General features: G+C 54.2%; 1 protein-coding gene across 1 annotated transcript in view; it reads left to right on the top strand.

The window, feature by feature from the left end:
* ZNF469 (zinc finger protein 469) overlaps positions 1 to 23,287 on the top strand; it is a gene marked incomplete at its 3' end in the record, with an annotated part of 62,327 nt that extends 39,040 nt beyond the window's left edge. Inside the window, exons 3-4 of the mRNA XM_030512476.1 lie at positions 8,501 to 8,570; positions 12,649 to 23,287. Coding sequence (XP_030368336.1) covers positions 12,836 to 23,287 — 10,452 coding nt within the window. The remainder of the gene's footprint in view (positions 1 to 8,500; positions 8,571 to 12,648) is intronic.
* Between the last annotated feature and the right edge of the window lies 1 nt (position 23,288).

Below are 23,288 nucleotides of genomic sequence, written 5' to 3'. Positions count from 1 at the left end.
GCGGGCAGCCCTTCTCCAACACCCCCTTTCCCTAAACCCGATAGCAGCCGGCAGCTCCTAATGAAATAAGCAGCCACTTTACGGCTGCTCTTGCACCATGTGTGAAAATTATTAGTTGCAACGTTTTGCTGGAAAACGGAGGGAAAGGGTTGGGGCAGATGAGAGATGCACAAAGCTATTTGCTCCACAGCCCCATCCCGCCCGTCTTACCCCTGCAAGTATCTCCTGCAGCATTAAATCTCCAGGTGAAGGTTAAAAAGCCCTCTTGTTCTGTGAATTCACTGTAAAAGTATGCGGGGTTTAGTAATGTTGCATTAACACTGGTTCCGCTGTTGCTAAATAGCTGAGGGAAATAGTTTCTGGTGTCCATTGGATTAGGTATTGTCTGGGATGCTTTCTGAGGGGAGGAAAAATAATCCTGGGATGAGTGTGGCCTGTCGGACAGGGAGTGATGTCCTGACTCCTTTCCCGCATCTGCCCACCACTGGGGTCTGGAAAGAAACCACGAGTGAGCTGGTTTCACCCATTTTCAGAAGCAAGATTTAAAACATAATAATTAATTGTCACTGTTTGGAAGAATTTGGTTTTCCAGCCAGGATATAAAAATATCCTTTTTTTTGCCAGAGTCCCAGAGGGTCAGGGGGAAGGTTTTGTTCTTTTTCATTCCTCTTTCAGATGAGGAAAGGGATGAGAAGCAGGGGAAAGCATGGAGCCCAGTGATGCTGCCTGCCCCAGGGCCAGGGCAATACCCAGATCTCTCCTCTCATTTCTGTGCTTTTCAAGCACTTTTTGCTTGTAGCATCACCTCACCGCTGGGATTCAGCCCCCAGAGCAGCTACCTCTGTGTTTTCCCTAGGGGAAGAGCAGCAGCATCCTTTCCTCAGACATGGTCTTCCTGAGACAACATCTTAAAACCTTCCTGCTCTGCCTGAAAACCATAACCCAAAGCAGAGGGGAAATTCCCAGTGCTTGCTTTGCATCTTGGAAGCATATGCTAAGGAGGGATGTTGCCCTGGACCAGTACCCAGATTAGCACAGCAGGGATGGGCTTGGACACAGAGTGCTTTTCCATCTCACGCAGCACCAGCAACAGGAAAATATCATAACAAATAGCACAGATACTCTCCTCTCAGTGGATTTTCTCCACCTTGGTATCGCCTGGCTTGTGCTGTCTCCTGCCGTGGCTGGGGCCCAGGGATGTGTCCCCACATCTGCCACCCAGCAGCTGGACCAGTGGGAAGGGCTGTGTCTGCCTGGAAACCCATCAGCAAAATGCTTTTCATTACTCTCCCTTTGAAGTTTCAGGCATGTGCTGGGCTCATGTTCGGCACCTGCAAACAAACCTGACCCAAGCAGCTTTGATGTTTCATGGTGCAGGAGGGTCTCTGCAGCCAAGGGCTGCTGTCACCCTCCTGGAGAGGGGCCAGAGGGGACCGGACCTGGTATTGATGATGGAAAACAGGGATGGATTTTGGTCCAGCTCCTCCTCACCCCACAAACCAGGGATGCACCAGCGGGGAGCACAAATCCATCCCTCTTTTATATCGCTGATGCTTTTCCACATCACGTTGTCAGAGGAGGACCAAGCTGCTCACCACCCCAGTGCTGCCCACTACTGGCAGCCATGCCGCTGCTCCCCAGGCTGTGTAACCCACCCGCCTGCAACCAGCATCTTTACGAAGCAGCCGATTGAAGTTAGCCATGAATGTCCCTCTGTTCAACAGCCTTTTTATAGCTCCGTGCGTTTTTCTTGGCCCCGAGTGTTTCTGCTCCCGTTGAGAACAGAGAGCATCTCTCAGCGCCAGAGTCTGCAGCCAGCCGGGGCCAGAGGGGGCTGCACCAGGGAAGCTCATTTTTGGGGTCCTGAGCCTGAAATGCAGTGTTCCCACCATGGATATCCCACCATGGGCCAGCCAGAGTGTTTTGTAGTTCAGACATGGCAGAGCTTGGAGACCATCCTGTGCGGAGCTGTGGTGGTGCTGGAGCCTGGTTTCCTTCACCCTGACCCTGTGCTCTGGTTTTCTGTGTGGCACGTCCCTCCTGCTTCCTAAGAGCCATGAATCCCAGGGAAACATGGTGCAAGATGCTGAAGGGGATAGCAACCTTGGCTTCAGGCAGTGGCTCCAGCCGGAGGAAGCCAAACCAGGTCATTCTCTACCAAAATCATGACATTCCTGCTCCCACCTGCCCTTGGTGCATCTCCCTATGGTGATGTGGTACCCATGAGTGCATTCTAGCCCCATAGAGGGAAGAGGGAGCTTAAAGAAGGAGAAACTCCAAAATTGCTGAGCTGCTTTCCCTACTCTCTGGGATGCAATTCCCTCCTCACAAGAGTTCCCCTTCTCCTGGCCCACAAGCCATCTGCTTCCCCTTTGGCGTGGGGAGGATTGCAAGGCGCTGACGCATGCTCCTGGCTGAGCCACAGGGAATTGCTCTGGAGCAGACACACGCCAAGGGCTGGGCAGCAAGGACCTGATCCCTGTCAGTTTTTCTGTGCCCTAGCAGAGGACACCACTTACAGAAAGGAGTAAATAGGCAGTAAATTGAGGGCATGGTATTAAAATCCTCTCTGGATGGGGTTGGCAGGGTCTCCGCTCTCAGGCAGCAATGGAAGGGATGTGGCCAGTGGTGTCAGCTCGCAGGGCTGGGTGAGGGGGATACCCATGGCATTGCAGCTGCAGGTCCTGGGTGGCATGTTTGGGTATGTAGAGGCAATGTGTGCTGGGAGAGGGCAATGCACACTGTGCTCGCAGCAGCTGGGCTGTACAGCCCTGTGATTCCACTCATTCTGTGATGTGCCTCTCACTCAGGCATCTGGGCACAGGTACGTGATCCCAGCTTGCTGCTTGAAGCCTTCCAAAGCATCAGCACAAGCGCCTGGAGGTGGCACCCAAAGCACATCCATGAAGCCCAGAGTATCCCATCACGTCCAGAGATCTGTGTGCTGGGGGACCCCCAGCCACAGCTCCACTGGGGACCAACCAAATCTGTTCGTCAGAGTGAGAGATGTCCCTAGTACAGAGCATCTCCCAGCCAGCAAAGGCTTTAACTCAACATCTTGCTTTCTGCTACCCAAGCCGAGCAGCGGGGCTGTTGCAGGGGCGGTGTGGGGTTAAAGCAAACCTCACAGTGGACGCGGTGGTGTCGGGGTCTTGTGCTGTCCGCAGGGTGTGTTCCAGCAAAGCCCTGCGTGGGGCTGCTCCCCCCTGTGCCCTGCTGTAATCAGATCCGGCCCCCACCAGGCCAGCATTTGTGTTCAGAGCATTTTCTGAATGTTTTGCATTTGGGAAGCACACGAGGAATGTCTGCTGGGGAGGGCGAACAGCCTGTGAACCAGCAAGTCGCTGCGCCTGGCCCGGGATGGGTTATAGGGACCTGAGCCCCTTCTCCTTGCTCAGATCCTGCTGCAAACCCAGCAGCTTTCCTGGTGCAAAAAGGCTGAGAAAACACCTTTTCTGCACTGCACGCTCCCATTGGGATCAGTATCCCCACGGAACATCTCCTGGCCTCCAGCCCTGGAACTGCAGCCAAACATCATCTGAGTCTCTCCATCTCCAACCTCCCCCTGTCCGAACCCCGGGTCCGAAGCCGGCACCGAGCAGCGCGGCTGCTTGCGGACACCTTTGCTTCCCTCTGCAGGAGATCTCCATAAATTGCAAGTCAGTCTCTCTCAATCACGTTATTCGCAGAGCTGGACCCATCAGGGATCGAGCTGCTGCAGGAGGGGACACCAAGTTCATGTCTGCACAGAGCCACTGGCTACTTTTATCTCCATCACTTGACTATTATACTTAATCAGGGAAGGGGGGATATTATATATTTTTCTTAAATCCACTTTTCTTTTATACAGAGAAAATTATAATCATTTTTAATTGAAAAAAAAAAAAAAAGCTGATAATATTCTGAACCAAATTTCTGGAAGAGAATAATTAATAGTGCAATAAATCCCCAAAGGAAATGCTCATTAATCTTGTCTTTCAGAAGCAAATTTCAGAAGAGACCTTATTTAAAACATTGCTAATAATTATAGGAAAGTTGACAGCTTAAAAGCCCCCAAATCTAGCAGCAGTCTCCTCCTATCAGATCCTGCAGTAACTAGTTCAGGCAGGACAGGAGCATCTCTGTTCTCAGGGCTCGGGTACTGCTGCCGCTGGGTGCCACCAGGATGGGTGGGATTCCCTGGAATGGTGTGAGGCGGGTTCTGGTGGATGAGGGGCCTGTCGCAGCAGGGATGGGCATGGGGTCATCCCTCTCACCTGCGCTCAGGGAGAAGCCCAGGAGGGGGTGACAAGAGCATCTGGACCAGTCGCCCTCAGAGCATCTGTGCTGGGGCTGTCGACCAGTGCCGTGATGCTCTTTGTGCCACCCGTGGTCCATTTGCACCCTGGTGTAAAATGCTGCTCTCACCATCTGCCAGCACACGGCTGCACATGGGTCTCTGGGGCTATTGCACCCTTTAAGCCAGAGCAGTATGGGGAGGCATTGATGTCACTGCTCTCACAGAGACCAGCTTCTGCTGGGGAAGCAGTGGTCCACCAGTCTGTCTGCTGGGGCTCAGCAAGACTGGTGTCGCTGGGGATCACTGTCAGCAGCAGAATGAGACCTGCAGGCACGTGGCCTCCCTCCGTCCTTTGCCCATGGATGGGGAGCTCACAGCATCTTGATGGATGAGTGTTGGATTCATGCACTCACTGACACGCATCCAGCTGACCCCAGTTGAAGCCTGCGACTGCGTTAATTGCAATGAGCCAATTAATTTTACTCAATGACACATGTGTGCATGTGCGTCTGCCAAAAAGCAGAACTGCCCAAATGAACATGGGGCAGATTCTGATCCCCAAGCAGCCACTCCAGCAGCCGTGAGCGAAGCAGAGGTGAAGGATTCCAAAAGGACAATGAGCTAAACGAGACTTGGGTGAAAATACTGGTGATGTGCTCATTGCTCTCGGGTTTCCTGTCCCCGTTTGACCAGGGCTGGGAGCAGGAGTGAAGGGGAAGGCAGCTTGGAGCAGGCCCAGGCTCCGCCGGGAGGAAGGAAACCTGATATTGGCCTGGGAATGGTGTCGTTGCTGTTGCTTTTTTGCTGTTTTTCTTCCTTTTTTGGGGGTCATGGAAAGCTGGGAGGGAAATACGGAGTGGGGCCCTATCCCGGGAAAGTGGGATGAGTGGGATGCAGTGATGCAGGACACCCTGGCGATGCCCAAGGTGGTCAGCAGGGCTGGGGATGGACAAGGTGTTGCTGCTGGGATCTCCGTCCGCAAAATCCATCCTTTATCTGCATCTCTGGCAACACACAGAATAATTTCTCCCCTTCTTCCACCGAGTCCCCTCCAGCATCCTGTGCAGAGGGAGGTCAACAGACTAATTTTTGTTAAATTTCAAACAAAAGCAATCAAGAGGGAGGAAAATCCTCCCTTCTGGCTCATGTAAATCCACTCTGCTTTGATAATGAATCCGCCCAGGTCACGCAGACCTGGGGCAATGGCAAGATTTCGTCACAGCAATATTTAATACCTCTCCAAGGCCCCAGTGGAAGAGAGCACTTAATCCCACGCCTAATTTAATTTCTGTGCCGTAAAACACAGAGCGACGTGTTCATCTCAAGGCAAGGCCATGGGCCCACTCAGGCACTTTGCCCTTTTCCAAATAAGCAGGGTAGAAGCCAGATTTTGGCAAAACCTTGAGCGTGGGCTGTGGAGCATCCTGCTCTGTGCCCACACATGACGCAGGCCGGTTGCCAGGACAGGGTGACGTGGGATATACTGGTACCCAGGGGCCTTTGCCTACCCTAGCACCTGGTGTGATACAGATCCAATCTTCTGCTTTTATAACACCAAATATCATCTAAGGAGTGAATTATGATTTTTGGGATGTTTTTGCCCATCTACCACCCTGTTCCAGGCAGGTCCTTCTGTGCTGGGGACCTCAGGGGTTCCTGTGGTCCCCTCCTGCATGCTCTTTGTCATCCGGAGCCATCATTTTCATTAGGCAACCGCTCTGTACCTCACTGCCCCCCGCGCCTTTTATCTGCATTCTGTTAAATGATCTCAAATATGTGATATGATAAAGACAAACAAACACCCGTTCAATTTAGTTCACCCTAATGCCAGACTCCACTTTTCCTGAAGTAATTAAGATTAATGCAGTTGATAATTTAGGAAGTATTCTTAAATGTACCCTTCTGGCAGCATTTCACATGTAATTTTACCTTAGAAGATTTATCGGAGCACTTAGGTAACAGATAGTTCCTTAGCAAACAGGAGCATTTCGAAGGAAAATGAAAGATTAATATTTCTTAAGTAAATGTCAAAATAAGTCATTCTTTATTACAGCCCTACAAAGATGCTGCTGTCAGGCCCGGTCCCTCTGCTGATTCCTGGGCGAGATTAAACCTGCCTCAGCCTCAGGGTTTGGTGAGCAGGACAAGAGGAGGTCTTGGATGTCCCATTGGGTTTTTAGGGAAGCAGATGCTTTGAAGGGCTCTGCTCACCCATGCCAAAACACACCACAGCCAGGCCAGCTCCTTGCTTTGGGAGGAATCCGGGAGCTGATCCTGACCTTGCACCAGCACTATCCCAGAGGATGCAGGTCCTGGCTCTGCCATCACTCCCCTCTCAAGGATGCATAGCCCCAGCACAGATTTGCCTAGGGTAGCTCCAATATGGCAGTTCCCGGCCCTGCTCTACACATCCCAGCTGCCTTTCCCCTGTGATAGGTGAGAAGGAGCTGAGCTAAGCCTCAGGAAAGCCTCGCTGCTTTGTGTTACAGCCATCTTAATTTCATTTGGAAAAGCCCCAGATGCTGCTTGATCCAGTTGGGGATGGAGCCACAGTGAACGTCTGTAGCTGATTGTCACCTAACTCCTGTGACTGCGTACCCAGGGGATTAAGGGATTCGCTTTGCCAGGTCACACTTATCCATCTGTCCCCTTTTACGCAGCCATGGGGCCCGGATGATCTCCAACCAGAGCTGAGCTGGACCCTGTGTCTTCTCCTCTCCCCACCACCCCAGCCTCATCCTCTGTGCTGTGTCCCATGGGGCATCCTTAGGGCCAGGGGGTAGGAAGATTCAGCAGGGACCCCAGGAAAGGCACCAAGACACTGGTTTACAACATCCCCCCCATCTCACAGGGTGCCCAGGGAGTGCCAGGGTCTGCAATGCCCACCCAGGGACCTGTCCTCCTCCACTGTTTTGCATTACAAGCCAAGGAAGAATTAGGACTGTTTGCAAAATCTGGATCCCAAGCGAAAGCTGGAGTCTCACCAGCTTGGAAATTCAAAGCAGTTCAGATCCAGAAAATCAATTTTGGATCACCATGAGCAAGAAACAAACTTTCTGAATATCCTTCCAACTTCTCCTCAGGCCAGAAAAATCTGCTGGAAACAGCCTCTTGTCCTGATACAGCCAGACCAGACCATCCAGGACCGTGTGTCTATGCACAGGGCCAGCCCTGGTCTGCGGTCCTAGACTCCTTCCCTGGGGATGAGCAGGGACCAAGGCTGACAAGGGAGGTTCATATCCCTCCTGGTGAGATGCTTCCACTGAACCAGGCCCCTCATCCTGCTTTTCTCTTTATTTGACTGGGAAATGAGTTAATGTCAGAATAGGGTTCAATGTGTCTGGATATGACCCACGCACTTTGGGGAGCAGCCAAAGTAGGTTAGCTCTAGGATGGACCTGGGCCAGGCAGAGAGGTAGCAATGATCCATTCAAATCCCCTTCTTTTCCCAAATTTAGGAAAAGAGGCCCTTTTCACAACACACCCCTAAGATGTACTGTAGGCAGGTGCTGTTTCAGCAGCATGGCCCGATCCGGTGTGGTACAGGATGGAGATGGAGGAGAGTCTGCCTGCTCCTTGGATCTGGGCATCACGGGGACCGGCACATCACCATACAGCTGAGGGGCACTGAGGGCCAGGGGTGGCATGGGGGGACCTGGGCTCATCACTGGGTGTAAGGTGCAGGATCAAACCAGGCTGGAAGCTGCCCTCAGCTGCTCTCAGCACCTGCCTGAGGCTGGCTGGCGCCCTGAGCGTGCCCAGACTGTGGTTTGGGCTTTGGCCATCCTCAGTCTACCCTTCCTCCTCTTCCTCCTCACACTGGCGAGGCTGTTTCCTGTCTCTCAGGGCTGTATCCTGACCATGGTTACAATAAGCCCCTGCAAGGCATTGGGGTCTGCAGGACCCCAGTGGGTGGAGGCAGTGGCTGGGATGGAGGGAATGGGGCTGGGATGGAGGGGATGGAGCTGGGATGCAGGGGAGGCGGGGGGGAGGCAGGACACCATCTCCATCCATGCCTCAGTTTCCTCACTCCCACAGCACCCTATGCTCTTGTGCCCAGCCAAACCCACCCACCCAGCCAGTAGGACCCAACTGGGGGTGGCCACGACTGGGTGTTTTGGGGTGGAAACCCCTCCTTTTGGCGGCTGAGCTCTCCCCGCACACCGCGGCGCCGGCAGCCAAGCCACAGATTCCTGACATAGTTTTCTCTTTCCTTTGCAGCCAAGAAATTCATATTTCATGGGAGGTGAAAGTGAGTCCCGGCAGTAGCTGAGCGGCGCAGGGTGCCAAGGTACGGGCCAGCTAACAGCACAGGGTCAGATGCTATTTTTGGGAACCAGACACTCTCCTCCTCATCCCTGGGGGATGCTCCAGCCCAGGGATACCCCCAGCCCTCCCAAGCCCTGGCTGCAGGGATGCTCAGGGACCTCCCCAGCTGCTTTTCTGGCCCCCGCAGCAGCCCAACAGTGAGAGGTAGAATGTTTAAAGAGGTGCTGGGCTTTGAGAAAGGGCCAGGTCACAACGGGAAGGGATGATTCTAGCGTGGTTTATTCACCTTGAAGGAGCTTGCCCACGCCAAACCCCACTGGAGCAGCATCCCTGGGGGGCCTCCCCACTGTGACTGGAGCTCCTTTCACCTAGACCTACGTGTCTCCAGCCCTATCAGGGCTTTGCTGCACCGGGCACTGTATATACAAATAGCAAGAACAGTCCCTGCCTTGCTAATCTCAACAGACGATCCAAAGAGCAGATAGGCGAGGGGAAGCATTATCGGGGCTGATTTACAGATGGAGGCTGAGTCACCGTGATTAACTGACTTTTACCCAAGGTCATGCGAGGGAGAGGCTGAGCCGAGCACTAAACCCGGCTCTCCTGCGTCCCCCACCTGGGCCGAGCTGTACGTTGTGTCTTCTCCCACAGAGAAGGAGTTTTTCCATCCACGCAGATTGATGCTCACTGAGCCCCAGAAAGGTCAGGGCAGTGGAGCTGAACCTGCCCCTCTGCAGGCAAGGCTGTTGTTTCAGCTCTCTTCCTCCTTTGCTTCAGCAGCTGGGGGGGTTTCTTGTTGGGTGCTGGGTTTATTTTGCTGTTCACACAACCATTTTGGTCCCTCGCTGCTGTTTCCACCAGAGCAGGGTTTTGCCCCAAGGAGATGCTTTGCCTGCTGCTACCCTGCCCATGGTGGGGACATGGTGGTCCCCTTGATCTTTATGGTGTGGTGCCAGTATGGTCCTAGTTGAGCTGCAAAGCTTCAGCATCATGCTAGTGGGATTCACAGCTCTTTAAGGAAGCAAACACTACCAGAGCTGGGGGTGATGCAGTCAACCAGGACATGCGTGCTGGGACAGCCCCACAGAAATACATGCTAAGGGAACTGGGAATCACTAAGGTACTCAGTGAGCACAGCAGACCAGCAGCTCTGCCCCTTGGGCACAATCAGCTCTCGAGGTGCCAGGGGCTGAGACACTTGGCTCTGTGTGCCAGAGAGCCAGGGCGGTGAATCACAACCCGTCTGGCATGTTGGGGCTCTGGCAGGATGGGACCTGCCCTGCGAGCGGCAGGCTGGGCTCTGCCTTGCCAGGCTCTTGCCATCACTGCTTATCTTGTCCCTGTGTCCCCAAACCACTGCAGGGCTGCAGGAGGGTGTTGGTGGCAGTCACCGTCCCTGGAAGTGTTCAGAACCATGTAGATGAGGCCCTCAGTGGCATGGGTTAGTGGTGGCCTTGGCAGTGCTGCAGGAATAGTTGGACTTGATGATCTTAAAGGTCTTTTCCAACCCTGTGTTTATTCTATGATTCTATAGCCCCGGTGCAGGAGGATGCTCCAGGGATGGGCGAAAGGGCTGAGCACCAGGCAGGGCACACAATTACAGGTAGACATCTCTTTCCCTGCAGTCAGGCAGCTTGGTAATAAATATAACATGCTTTTTAAAGCATAACCTTCCTTTGCCCCCATCCAATCCTTTTCCACCTCCTCTTCCAGGAGATGAAACATAAAAACCCAAGAAGCAGTGCCAATGGTAACCCAAAGAGGAGCCTGGTCCTGGGGGCAGGTTAAGGAGCAGGCTGAGAGCCTGTGAGAAAACAAAGATTATATGTTCCCTATTTTCATTTTATTCTGGGTTTCCCATCCCACAAGGGGGTGAAGACTGTGTTTGGATCTGTAAACCCTCCGGTGATGGATGCAGGCAGCTCCCTGGGGAATATCACTTTAAATCAACACGCCCAGCCCTCCTTATCAATCGACCCATCGGGAGCAGCACGGGCTGAGCCTTGCTGAGAGGCCCCAGTGTTCTGTTCTGTGCTGCTCCCAGGGCTGCTGTGCCATCCCACCCCATGACTGCAGACACCAGGAGGGGCCCCTATGTAAAGATGGGGGACCCCCAAGCCCTGGTGTGGGGACAAGCATCAGAGTTTTGGGGAATAAAGCCCTTATTTACACCTTGCCCTTATCCCTGTGTTCTGCCTACCATTTTCATGGGATAAATTCATGCCCATCTCCTGTCCCAGGGCATCTGGCATGGCACATAGGTCTCCTACATCAGCAGGACAGTCCTGCATGCCACCAGCTCTGTTTTCCCCATCTCCATCACCCTGCCAGCACAGGGTGTTTGTTTCTCCTGGCACTCAGTTCTAATGCACCAGCAAACGCCAGCCCTTGCCATGAAAATCCTGCAGCTCTACGGATACACAAGCGACTCTTTCCTTCAAGAGAGAAAAAAAAGAGGCTCCTTTATGTGGCTGAAAGAGCAGGACTGTGATAATGTAGCAGGCACTGGCCTTGGGTATTTTATCTTGGCGAGGAGCCTTCGCAAATTTAAACAGCAGCAAACAGGCTTTGCAGTTGTGTCTGGAAGAGGCATAAGTGCCGCATTGTTTTGCAAGCAAAACCCCTGTGTGCCAAAGGGCCATGTCTGAGCTTTGCCCGACACGTGGGGACCGAGCACGATAGGGTCTGGCTCTATCAGCCCAGGATTCGTTTCACTTAGTGGGTGAGAAGTTGGGGAGGAATTCGAGCCTGGTAGCTCAAGTTAGAGAGGGGACCCCGAAGAGCCCACCTGGGCAATCCCCACTGCATGGACCTCTCTTTCCAGCAAGGTCCTGCAGCATCTTTGCAGAAGGAGCAATGGGATGCAGCCATACCTCTGCTGTCTCTATATATACACCGTATTATCAACGTACATGTGCTGTAGCAGCATCACACAGCGCTGGGTGCTCACCCTGGCTGCTGTGTGCAGGCAAAGCGCCAGATGTGTCACACAGATGAGCCGTGCACACTGCAGAGACCCCGAATAGATGCAGATCACTCCCCTTTTCTTGCAGAAATACTCATTTCCTTCTCAGCTCTCTGCTGGGCAGGGTTGGCGAGGCTGTGCAGTGCGTGGTGACCCCGAATGGGGCTGGAGCTGTAAGAATTACACCCAGGAGAACACTAATAAGCTGAATTTCACGCTTCTTTGCAGCCAGGTCGCTCCTTCCCCAGCTCCCAGCAGTACCATGCCGTTGCTCCCTGCAGCAGACAGTGAAGGAGCATTTCTAGTGAGAGAGGAGAAAGAAACCCTTTCTGTTTCCAACAGACTTTTAAAAAGAGACTCTAAAACAGGGGTTTATTCTTCTTTTTAATATAACCCGTGTCTGGGGCTAAAATTCTGGTGGTACTTTTTAAAAGGCTGCACTTGACTTGTGCCTCATGTCTAATGCCCTGAGGTTCTGTGCTGTAAAATCAGCTGGTAAATTCAGGACTCTGTTTTTATGCTTTCACCTACTTAACAGTGTCTAAAATCATAAGGGCAATTTGCAGGAGGTGTTAAAGTCAAGGCAGAGGCAGCAGAAGCTCAAGTCCTTTCTCCAGAGGGTTTAGAGCAATGGTTGGGTGAAGAGGCAGCAAGCTCAAAGGGATGCACTGGGGAGAACTGTGGTGTAGCAAAAGGCGTTTGCTGCACAGCCAACCTCATCATCCCTTTGACTGCGAGAGAGGGGATTTGGGGACATGGGGACAGAGAGCCCTTCCCAGGATGCCTCTCCCAGCTTGGCCCGACAGCCCTTCCCGCTAATCCGTAGGTGGAGCTGTTCTGTCATCTTTTTCTGCTTATGTTGCTAAGAAGTAACCCAGAAATAGCTTCTCCGGGAGGAAAAAAGTGCCCAAAGTGCCTCCCTCAGCAGCTTTTGCCAAAGGTGAAATGCTCCGAGCATCCTTTGAAGAGCCAAAAGCTGGAGGGCATCACCCAGGGGCTGCTTAGGGCGATTGCGCCTCATCTTCCTCCATCCCCACCACACAGCACCAGAAGAAAGGGCCAAAATCTCTCCCCACTTTCACCACTGGCTCCCTCCCTGTTGATGGACACCCTTTCTCTCTTATACCCTCTACAGGTCGGAAACAATGCAGCAGAGCCCCACCAGTGTTTGGGACCCCGCGCCACCCCGGCCCCGGGGACCCGCTGCCCCTCTCGCCGCCCCAGTGCCCATCAGTGGAGGACCATGCCCATGACAGAGGGACAGCAGCTCACAGCAGGACGGGAAAACGGGGACTTATAGCCTTTCCCCCTCCCTCGATATCATGACTGGAGAGACCCAGCATGTTTACACCATTGGCGACATTGAGGCTGGCCCTAAAGACCCCGACAAGGACTTTGGCTTTGAAGGCTGTGGGGAGAAGGATGGGAGGGCACTCGGCGGGGAGAGCACATCCCCTTTTCCCAACCCTAAGGACAAGGAGCCCCACAGCCAGCGAGAAGCCGTGATCCGGCCGCAGCAAGCCGGGAAGATCGACTTCAAATCACTCCACCGCAAACCCAAGTTTGGCAATGATGGCGCATGGGGAGAGGACAAGCGCAGCCCCCAGTCCCCACCGGGGAAGGGGCGATCCCGGGAGCGCAGCCGGCGCTCAGGGAAGGGCGAGCGGGGCCACCATCAGCTCTACCGGCTCAGCATCGCCGGTACCCGGCCGAACCCCACCATCGGCATCGCCTACCCCCAGCAGAAGGTGACCCCCCCAAAGGAGCCAGAGGCGAATCATGGCCCCGTAGCCGGCAGCTACCGCTTCCACGTGCCCAGCATCCCCCAGCGCGAGGCTGAGCTCCAGCAGGAAGAACTCAGCTTCAGCCGCTGCTTCTCTGATGCCAGCGCCGGCCGTACCTCCACCAACTATACCTCACAGCCCGCTCCCTCCCATGGCCCCAAAGGGCAGCCCCCCGCTGCCGGCATCCCCCTCAAGAGCCCCGGCACCAATGGGCAGCTACATTACTTAGAGTTTCAGGCGAACAAGGCTGACTCCTGGCCTTCCCCGGAGAAGAGCTTCGCCGGTGCTAGCTATGGGATCTCAGTGCAGAAGCCCAGCTCTTTCCCTGAGGGCAGCAAAGCCGGTGCCCAAGCCCTGGGGGCTTTGCCATGCCAATACCCCTTCCAGCTGCTGCATGACGTGGGGAAGGAGCCGTACCGCAGCGATGCGGGGAGCCAGGAGTACCTGGATGTGGGGCTCGCCACTGGCCAACTGGCTCACGGTGCCTTTGCCTTCCACTCATCCTCCAGAGAGTGGCAAGAGGAGGTGCTGAGCAGCGGATCCTATGAGAATGTGTCCCCCGAGGGCAGGCTCTATGGTTTGCCCACCCCACCAACACCATTCCTGCACCCACCGCCACCGCCAGCCCCACACCATGGCCCGCTGCCATGCTGCAAGGGCAGGAGCGAGCATCCCACCGACTCCAATGGTGCTCTCTCGTCATCTGGTGCTATCGACCAAAACCCAAGCACTTTCCAAGAAAACCAAGCTGTTTTTCCGTCTAGTTTACACTCGTCTAGTATGCCAAAGCCAGTCGGTAAGAGGCAAGCCTCAGCGAAAGACAGTGTCCCCAGCCCGCGGGTGATGGTCCAGAGCAGCCCTCTGAGAAGGAACATGCCACCAAACTCTCTCTCCCAAGTGCACTTTCAGAGCAAAGCCTATTGCAGTTCCCCCGCGGGCAGCGTCAGCACAGGATCCGTGCCTTTCGAGACAAGCATTCCCACTACAGCACCCACCCACCCCAGGCTTGTGCAAGCTTGGGAAGGTGCCACTAAGGCGTTTTCTCCCATGGACCAGAACTCAGCACCTTATTCAAACCTTCTTGGAAACCAGTTCTCATTCGAGTGCCAGTCTGGCCCCGAGCAGAGGCAGCACAGGCAGAAAAATGCCAGGATGCCTTGGCAGCAAATACACCTCACTTCTGCAATGCCCGGTCAAAACAGGCTAGAGCTGTCGAGACAGATTACCAGCCAGAAGCTCCCCTTCCCTGTGGGCACGTCGGAGTGGCAGGGGAATGGGAAAACCCAGAAAGGGCCCCCTGTAAATAACTCTCCAGGGTATCACAGCAAAAAGCTCTTGACAGGAGAGAGCCTCGGGGTCCAGAGGGGAGACCCCAACTCAACAGGCAGTTTCCCTTTTGAGAGTGGGAAGGAGCCAGGGTCTCCTGTCTGTGACTCGAGAAGCAAAGCGCTCTTCTACAGCATGGGTCAAGCAGGTCCTCCTCCCTCAAGGAGCTCATCGGGCTCAGCGCTGGTCCTACCACCATCAGCCTTGGTGGCTGCCTCCCCTTGCGAGTCCCCTCTGCCATCCCCTGTTCCCAACCCTACCTGTGGCAGCACATGCTCATCGCTCTCGCCTATGTCCAGCAGCCCGCTCAACCCCGGCTTTGAAGACAGCCAGATGTCTGGAGCACTGACCCCTTCTCCCTTCTTCCAGCACCCCTGCCATCCCAAGGACAGCAACAAAACCTTCCAGCCCTCCGATGTCCTGAGCTCCAGCTCGCTTCATTACCACCCCCAAGACTCCGTCAAGTCCTTCCACTTCCCTCCTGATGCCCTCAAAGACAACAACCTCCTGAAATGCGCCCCAGCGAGCCCGTTCCACAAACCCAGCATAGAAGTGGCCAAGGGATGCTCGGATGGGCTGGATGGGGAGCAGCCTCCTCCGCCGTATTCCTCCCATCACTTGCTGGCCAGCTCACTCAGCAGCGCTAGCCTGGACCAGCTGGACGTGCTCCTGACCTGCAAGCAGTGCGACCAGAACTACAGCAACCTCTCCTCCTTCCTGCAGCACCGCCAGTTCTGCACCTCCCATCCCAATCCACAGGGAGAGGGCAAGGATGCTCTCCGGGCAGCTGAGGGGCGGAAAACGCTCCCTCCGGAGCCTCCCAAGCCCACCAGCCTGGGGCTCTCTCCAGACACCCAGGCACATTTGTTGGCATTAAACAAGAGCGATGACTTCTTGCTAGGTGGGGATAGCAAAAGCGAGGGCAAGGAAGATGCTCTGAAGGGTGGCCTTTTCAATGGCCTTGCCAACAGCTCGCTGCCACTCACTGCCTCAGACCTGGACATTGACGATGCCAAGCTGGACAGCCTGATCACTGAAGCCCTCAACGGCCTGGGCTACCAGTCAGATAACCCAGAGATCGACAGCAGCTTCATAGATGTGTTTGCTGATGACGAGCTGACGGGCGTGAAGGTGGCCAGCAGTGGGATGTCCCAAAAGGCAAAGGAAGCCCTGGCCTCAGAGAGCAAATCAAAGCAGGCAGCAGTGGAGGAGAAGGCAGGGAGCCAGTCCAAGGTTGGCTATTTTTATGAAGATGGTGGGGATCAAGCAAAGAGAGTGGCAGGAAAGCAGCACCTTCACAAGGGGAGGGCAGCACAGAGGTTGGCAGCCCAGGAGCCAGATCCCGGGGCAGCAGGAGCAGAGAGGACAGCCAGGCTGCGGGCAGGCAGGAAGAACAGCATCCCACCAGCCACCACCTCCTCCAAATCCACCTCCAGCCAAAAGCATCCGAGGAAGCTCAGCCATGAGCATCCAGCAAAGAGTGAGGTGGGGCCAGGCACTGGCACCAAGAGCTCCAAGCCATCCCGGTTCTCCATGAAGGACCTGAAGAAGCGGAAGCCCCGAAGTGGGACGTGGAGCAAGGAGCTCATTCACAAGATTGTGCAACAGAAGAACAAGCTGCATAAGCTGCAGGTGAAGAGCAGCAAGCAGGCACAGTGCCCCCAGGTCAATGAGAGGCTGATGCCGGCCACCAAGGAGGGCAGGTTTCGGGAGTACGACTACGTCTCCGACTCGGATGATGATGGGGCAGAGTGCAGCAAGCTCCGGGGGAGGAAGAAGCGTGGCACAGGATTCGTTGGGAGAACCAAATACAGCTTTACCAAGAAACGCCCGGGAAGAGGTGAGAGAGTCAAAGAGAAAGACCCCACCTGGAGCTACGGCCGGAAAAAAGACAGTCAGAAAAGGGATGCACAGGAGCACAGTGGGGTCCCAAGCCAGGAGGGTGCTGAGAAAGAGGATTGTGCTGCCAGAGGCCCAAGACGGAGCAGCCAGTCATCTACTGGCAGCAACCACAGCGGTAGCGTGCCCAGTGAGATGGGAACCAGCCCATCCCATGCTGATGGGGCCGGTTCAGGCAGTGAGAAGGGAGGCACACAGAGGAGAAGGAGCTCGGGCAGCCCGGCACGCACGCCAAAGACTCCGCTCAGCCCTCCCAGGGACAGGAGCCCGAAGAAGAGCAAGAAGAGCAAAGAGGACTTTCCCAAGGGGAGCAGGCGGTTTGGTTCAGCCAAATCTTTGCCATCGGGCTCCAGGACATGTCCCAGTATTGAACTAGATGTTGCTGCAATGGACTGTGCAAAGGAGAAGCCATTAGCACAGCCCCAGGAAAGGCCCAGCATGGCCACCTCGGGCAAGAGCCCCACTGGACTCTCCTGTAAGGAGGGGGCAGAAGAGGCCAAAGAAGCAGCAAAGGCCATGGGTGAGGAAGGAGAATCCACCCTGGAGGCTCAGGACTCACCTGAGCTGACCGTGGTCAACCAGAGCCATCAGTTTGGCCCTTTCAAGAGTGATGGATTGAAGTACCATGCAGAAGAGCTAGTTGCTCCATCCCACAGTGGTAACGAAGCTAGTCCTGGCAATGCAAGTGCTGCCTACTCAGAAATGAGCATCAAATACTCGAAGGCACACGGGCTCAGTGACAGTCGGAAGGACTATCCCGCACTGGTTGCCACATACGGGATGGATGCAGTGGGGATAATGCTCACTGCCAAGGTGCCCAATCCATACATCGGCAGTGACAACACATTTTTTGAACCTAAAGGCCTTCCTGGGCACTATGATGGCAACCTTTTCCCAAAGCCCCCAGCCCTGGGCTCCTCGCACATGGATGACATGTACCTATGCCAGGATGACATCAACACCAGCTCCTTAGAGCAGAAGCATGCCAGCATCTCTCCTTACACCACAGAAACGTCACAGGGCAAGGTCTCCTCCCCTCTCAGCTTTGATTCCTCTTCAATATTTGGAGAGCTTCCTGTCACTGAGTTTGATCCACCGCTGTATGAAGGTGTTTCTGCAAGCAAGGACGGTTTTGTGACAGCATTTACCTGTCCTGGCAATCCCCCCAGCAAGCCGCTGCCATTTGAGCAACCATATCCACCATTCATGCCAGAGAAAGACTGGTCTCTCATGGAGGAGGTGGCTCCGATGCTGCCAGAAGACATGACTCAGTTCCACAGCCTTTCAGTGGAGAAGCCACTAGCTAAGAAGTTTCCTGAGGAAGGACCTGTCCCCACCGGCCAACTCTCCCTGCCGCTGCCGGACAGGATAACGGATTATAACGTGAACTTTATGAACAACATATCAGACGATGAGCTGGAGATCAAGCGATTAGTCACAGAGCTGGAGAGTCAATTGCAAACCAGCAAGATGGACCATGAGGCACCCGTCGTCCTTCAGAAACCTGAGCAACATGTTGCTGCACATCTGCGGGGACAGGCTGCGGAGCGGTTCCCTCCTCTGCCGGGTGAGCAAGGGGCAGGCCATGAGAAAGGACTGTTTTTGGCACATGATCTGGGCAGGCCAAGCCTCTGTGTTGGGGAGAGGTTGGGAGGTGAGAAGCCAGCTGGCACAAGTGCCCATGGGGACTATGAGAGACCGAGGGAGCCCTGGCCCTGCCCGGTGGAGCTGGGCTCACTCGAGTCAGGGATCTGTGTGCCAGCCCCGCTCACCACGGACCATTTCTGCTCCAAAGACAGTGGTGAGCAGCTCCAGGTAACTGTGGCTGCAAAGGAAAGTGACCCTGGAAAGATGGAAAATGGATCTTCCTCCAAAGGTCTACCTGGCTCACACACACCAGACCAAAGAGAGGCGTCCATCTACACAGACCCTGGGACTAAAAGCCCTCCTATTGCCACCAACCCCATGTTCCCCAAGACCCTAGAGGCAGTAGAAGCAACCAAAGATCCCCTGACATCCCTGCCATGCCAGCGTGGCGCTGAGAGCTTCCCTGTGCCAGGGAAAACAAATGAAAGCTTCGCTGATGCTGCAGAACTGGGGAAGTTTGATGCCCATCATTCAAACCATAAGCCTGGATTTGACTTTCAGCAGGTGTCTGCCCCGGCCTTGGATCTCACCCTTTCACCTCACACCAAAGAGGTCCCAGATACAGAAGATCGACCCTTAAACAGGCCCGAATCACCCAAAATGGCACAAAGTGCTGTGGACTTCAATGGGGATGGTGGTGGGTCCGTTTTGATGGAAGAAACAGAGGAAAGGAAGAGCCCCACCACCCATCCGGGCCCTGGACCCCGAGACAAAGCCAGCAAGCAAAAAGTGCTGCTGTTCGATATGTTGAGTGTGCCCAAGGAGAGTGGCTGTGACTCCCAGAAGATGTTGTCATCCCAGGAGACGGCGGCCAACCCTCTGCAGCAGCTCCAGCTCTTTGTTGCTCGAACAGTGAAGAGCAACGAAGAGGAGCTGTTGATGCCGTGCTTCCCCATGCTGCTTGCTCCCAGCCACCCCTCTACCACCACACGCATCCAGCCAGAGCAGAAAGAGGAGAACAGTGGTGCCTTGGAAGGGGAAAATCGGGCATCCTGCCCTGGCCAAGGGGAGGGTAACGTCCCTGTTGGAGGCAACATGGAAAATATTGCTACCCCAGCAAAAGAGGCTGTAATTTTCCCTGGTGGGTGCAAGCTAGAGTCTTTCGGTTCAATGGGTTCTTTCCATGCAAAACAATCTACGTTTGCAAGGCCAGAGCTGCAAAATAATGTAACAGAGCTGCAGCACTTAGCAAATGAACACGCAGATCCGAGTGACATTAATATCCGTGCAGATGGTGTTTCCCGAGAGCGTAATGACCTCTCGTCACTCAAAAACACAGCAGCGACCTTACTGCTAGGGCAAGTAAAGAAAGCTGATCAGCCCATGGAAGAACAGGAGCAAGACAAAAACAAAGCAACCTTGGCATTTAAAGAACATGGGCAATCTCATTTAAACTGTAGTTTGCTTGAGAGAAACACACTGGGCAGTGCAGCAGCAGAGAGAATGGAAAGGAACCAGATAGGGCAGGGGACACAGCCCCTTGCTCCCACAAGTCCCACCAGTCCCCCGGGTACCTCCAAGAAGGATCTCCACCAGGATCACTGCTTGGTGCCAGAGACAAAAACCAGCACAGCCAGTGCAAAGGTTCCCAGAGAAGGAAATGGCAAGAAGCCCCTCAGTGGCTGTCATTACACAAGAGAATCTCTGGCCAGCCTGCCCTCGCCAACCGATTGTTCTCACTCCAAAGGCTTGCAAAGTGGTGGGGCCGAGGGAGGAGACGTCCCCATCTTCAAGCCTCAGCCCTCAGATGAGAATAAATATGGCCCATCCCTGCTTAACCCATCGAGTTCACTCATCATGATGAGGTGCCCTCCCGAGGCAAACAGCCATCACACCCATCAACCCACCGAGAGCCCAGGAGAGCAAGGGACATGGAAAAGGGCACCCACCTTTCCTCCCTCACTGCATCACTGTGGGGCCATGCCAATGGAAGTGGTTGAGGATGGTCACCGTCACCTCCCCGACCGCATTTTGGGTAACTATAGATCACCTGAAAGAGAAGGGAGGGCAAGACCTGCAGCTCTGATGCATTCTGATGGTCTGGGGGGTTCTGCCTTGGAGATGGATGGTGCCCAGAAGGACTGCTCTCTTCCCTGCTCACCTCCTTTCAACCAAAAGGGCCTTGGGAAAGAGGTACCTGAAAGCACCAGTGCTGTGATGTCAAGTTCTCATTTTAAAGAAAACCAAGCATGCACCATCACAGATACAGTCATTAACTCCATTCTTCCAGAAAGCCAAGATGATCCAACCCAGCCCACAACAGAGGTTCTGCCATTCAGAGAAAGAGAGGTAAACCTGAATCAAGTGAACAGGCTTGAAAGCTGCTCTGATGATGGAAATACGCATCAAAGTGAACCAGAGGCTTTGTCCAATGGTTTTGTTGTTCAGCAAGGGCTAGCAGCTGTCAGCAAAGGTCTTACAAGGACTGGAGACCTTGGACCTGCTGAATTAAATGGCCACGAGTTTTCAACAGAGATGAGACTTGGTCTTTCCAAAACCGCAGAGAGTGGAGGAAAGAGTTTAAAAGGGGAGAAACCAAAAAGCGATGGGGCTGGAGAAGTTGACAGCTGTGTATTAACCAGTATGGGCCAAGGAGAGGGCAACGCACCTAACAGTACTCCAAACCCTCCCCAAAATGAACTTCACAAAGAAAAGAAGCCAAATGGGCTCCCGGTGACCTGTGACATTTGTTCAGCTACTTTCCGGTCCAAGCCTGGGCTGACCAGGCACAAAGCTGTCAAGCACCAGGTGAAGAATGGTGGCGTGCCACAGCCCAGCAAGACTGCCAGGTCCACTTTGATTCCTGCAGACAACACATTGAAAGCAGCCCAAAAGGTGCCCAGGAGGAGCCTGAAGTCTTCGATCAAAGACAAAACTGACAGCCCACAGATGCCAGCCAACAACATTGAACAGAACCCCAAGAAAATATGCCCAGACCTGGAGAAAGAGCCCAGCTCACAGATGCAAGAAGTGGTCAGCAGAGTGCTCAGTGACCTCAGTGTGATCTCCTTTGAGATGTCCCAGGAGCTGCACCGCACACGTGTTCTGCAGAGGGAGATGAAGGCAAAGGGATCGCGCTCAGAGACGAGGGGAGCAGGTGAGACAGCGGCTGGGAAGCTGGACTCAGGACGGCAAGGCAGGAAGGGAGAAAAGGGCAGAAGGAGCCAAAGCAAAGAACCTGGAGAGGTAAACGGCAATTCTGAAAAGAAGCTAAACAGGAAAGTGAGGCGAAGGAAAGCAAAGGTATTTCCCAGCAGAAATGAGCCTGATGGTCCATGTGAGATGGAGAAGAGTGCAAGTCCTCCTGCTGCTGTCCTGAGTTCCAGTCTGCCCATGATCATGGAGGACTTGCATGAGCCAGGTGGTTGCATCACCACAGAGGAGCAAAATAGGTCCAACTCAACACAGCACTCTCAAAAAGCCAAACAGTCCCCTTGTGCAGCTGAGCTTGCAGAGGACCTGGGCGACAGGATGGTGTCTTCAAAGGAGATGACCAGCAAGGATTCAGTAACAGGCATGGTAACCTGTGCTGTGGAGGTGGAAGATCCAAATGGAGTGGAAGACATGCAGGCTTGCAAGAGATGGGTTAGCGGGTTTGTGCAGCAAGTGGTAAACGGATTGGGTAAGGTAGGCAAAGAGCAGCATCATGGTGCTGATGGCACAGAGGAGATGGATGCTGAGACAGGAGGCAGTGCTGTGGTAGGCAGCAGCACTGGGAACCAGAGTGGTGCCCTGCAGGGTGCCACAGCTCCTGCTGAAGAGGGTTTGCTTCTGGAGATGTGTGATTCAGAAACCAACCAACAGGTTCCTGGTAAAGGCGCTCTGCAGAGCATGCCACAGACCAGCCCTCCTCCTGCAGAGCCAAAGCAGTGGGCCAAGGCAGACGTGGCACCGGGTAGCGAGCACTGCATGGAGAGTGCAGCCGTCTCGGACCTCCAGAGCCTGTTTGATGATGACTCCACATTCTCCCAACTGTTTCCCAGGGATGACCAGTTTGTCCGGAGGAAGTGCACGCGGGTGTACGGGAAGCGCAGCAAGAAACCCAAGCCCACCACAGAGGTAAACCTCCAGCCATCAGGTGCGATCGACCTCTTCTCCATGCGATTAGCTTCTGATCTCAGTGAAACCAGCTCTTTCTGTGTCACCAGGGAGGACACTTGTGATTACGAAACCATCTCTGTTGACGATGCTTTAATGCTAAACATGTGTCACAGCAGCAAGGTGAAGAGTGGAGATGCTGCTCCCTGTGGATCTAACAGCATTGCGCCAAGGTTGGACCATGAGAAGACCGACCAAAGGAAGGAGGACATTGACCTGGAAGACAACATGCTAACCTTCTTGTGCCAAAACAGCCAAGACAACGTCCCCAGCTTGAACATCTGGGGGAGTCTGGAGAAAGAGGGAGAAAGCCTTTCTGCTGAGGACATGTTTGAGCCTCTGATGGACCTTGAGGTTGAGCGCTCGCTCAGAGAAGTGAGCTCTGAGCCCCCCAACCTGGCAGAGGAGCCTTATGATGACAAGGCTAATGAAGATTCAGGCTCTCCTGAATTTCATACCATCGACATTGAGATGCTGAATGCAAAGTTGAAAATGAGAGACATGTGCTTCTATGGCTCTTGTGAAGATCTTCCTGGCCATGGGGAGGACAATGCTGAGAGTTTCAAGCCGAAGCCAGGCCAGCCCAGCAAGCACAGAAGTAAGCAAGAAGATGGGAAACTGGGGAAGAACCGCAGTGAGATGACCATCAAGACCAAAGACAAGCAGTACAAATGCAAAGTCTGCTTCCAGTGGTTCCTGACATTGGGGGAGCTGGACTTCCACAAGCTCTCCCATAACCCTTCCCCTCCACCTACCTGCTACATGTGTGTGCAGCGCAAATTCAGCTCCAGGGAGCAGCTGAGGGACCATCTGAAGGAGAAGCATGCCAAAAACAAAGCAGGTCTGTGGGCTTGCGGGATGTGCCTGAAGGAGATCTCAGACGTGTGGATGTACAACGAGCATCTCCGGGAGCACGCCACCCAGTTCGCTCGCAAGGGGCAAGCGCAGAAGTCCGTGATGGGCCTGCCAGCCTGCTTCAGTGAGGACAATGCTGCTGTCACACACTTCCTCAACACCATCA

Source organism: Strigops habroptila, chromosome Z, assembly GCF_004027225.2.
Source record: "Strigops habroptila isolate Jane chromosome Z, bStrHab1.2.pri, whole genome shotgun sequence".
Lineage (NCBI taxonomy): Eukaryota > Metazoa > Chordata > Aves > Psittaciformes > Psittacidae > Strigops > Strigops habroptila.
This window is presented reverse-complemented; position numbering and strand designations above follow the sequence as displayed.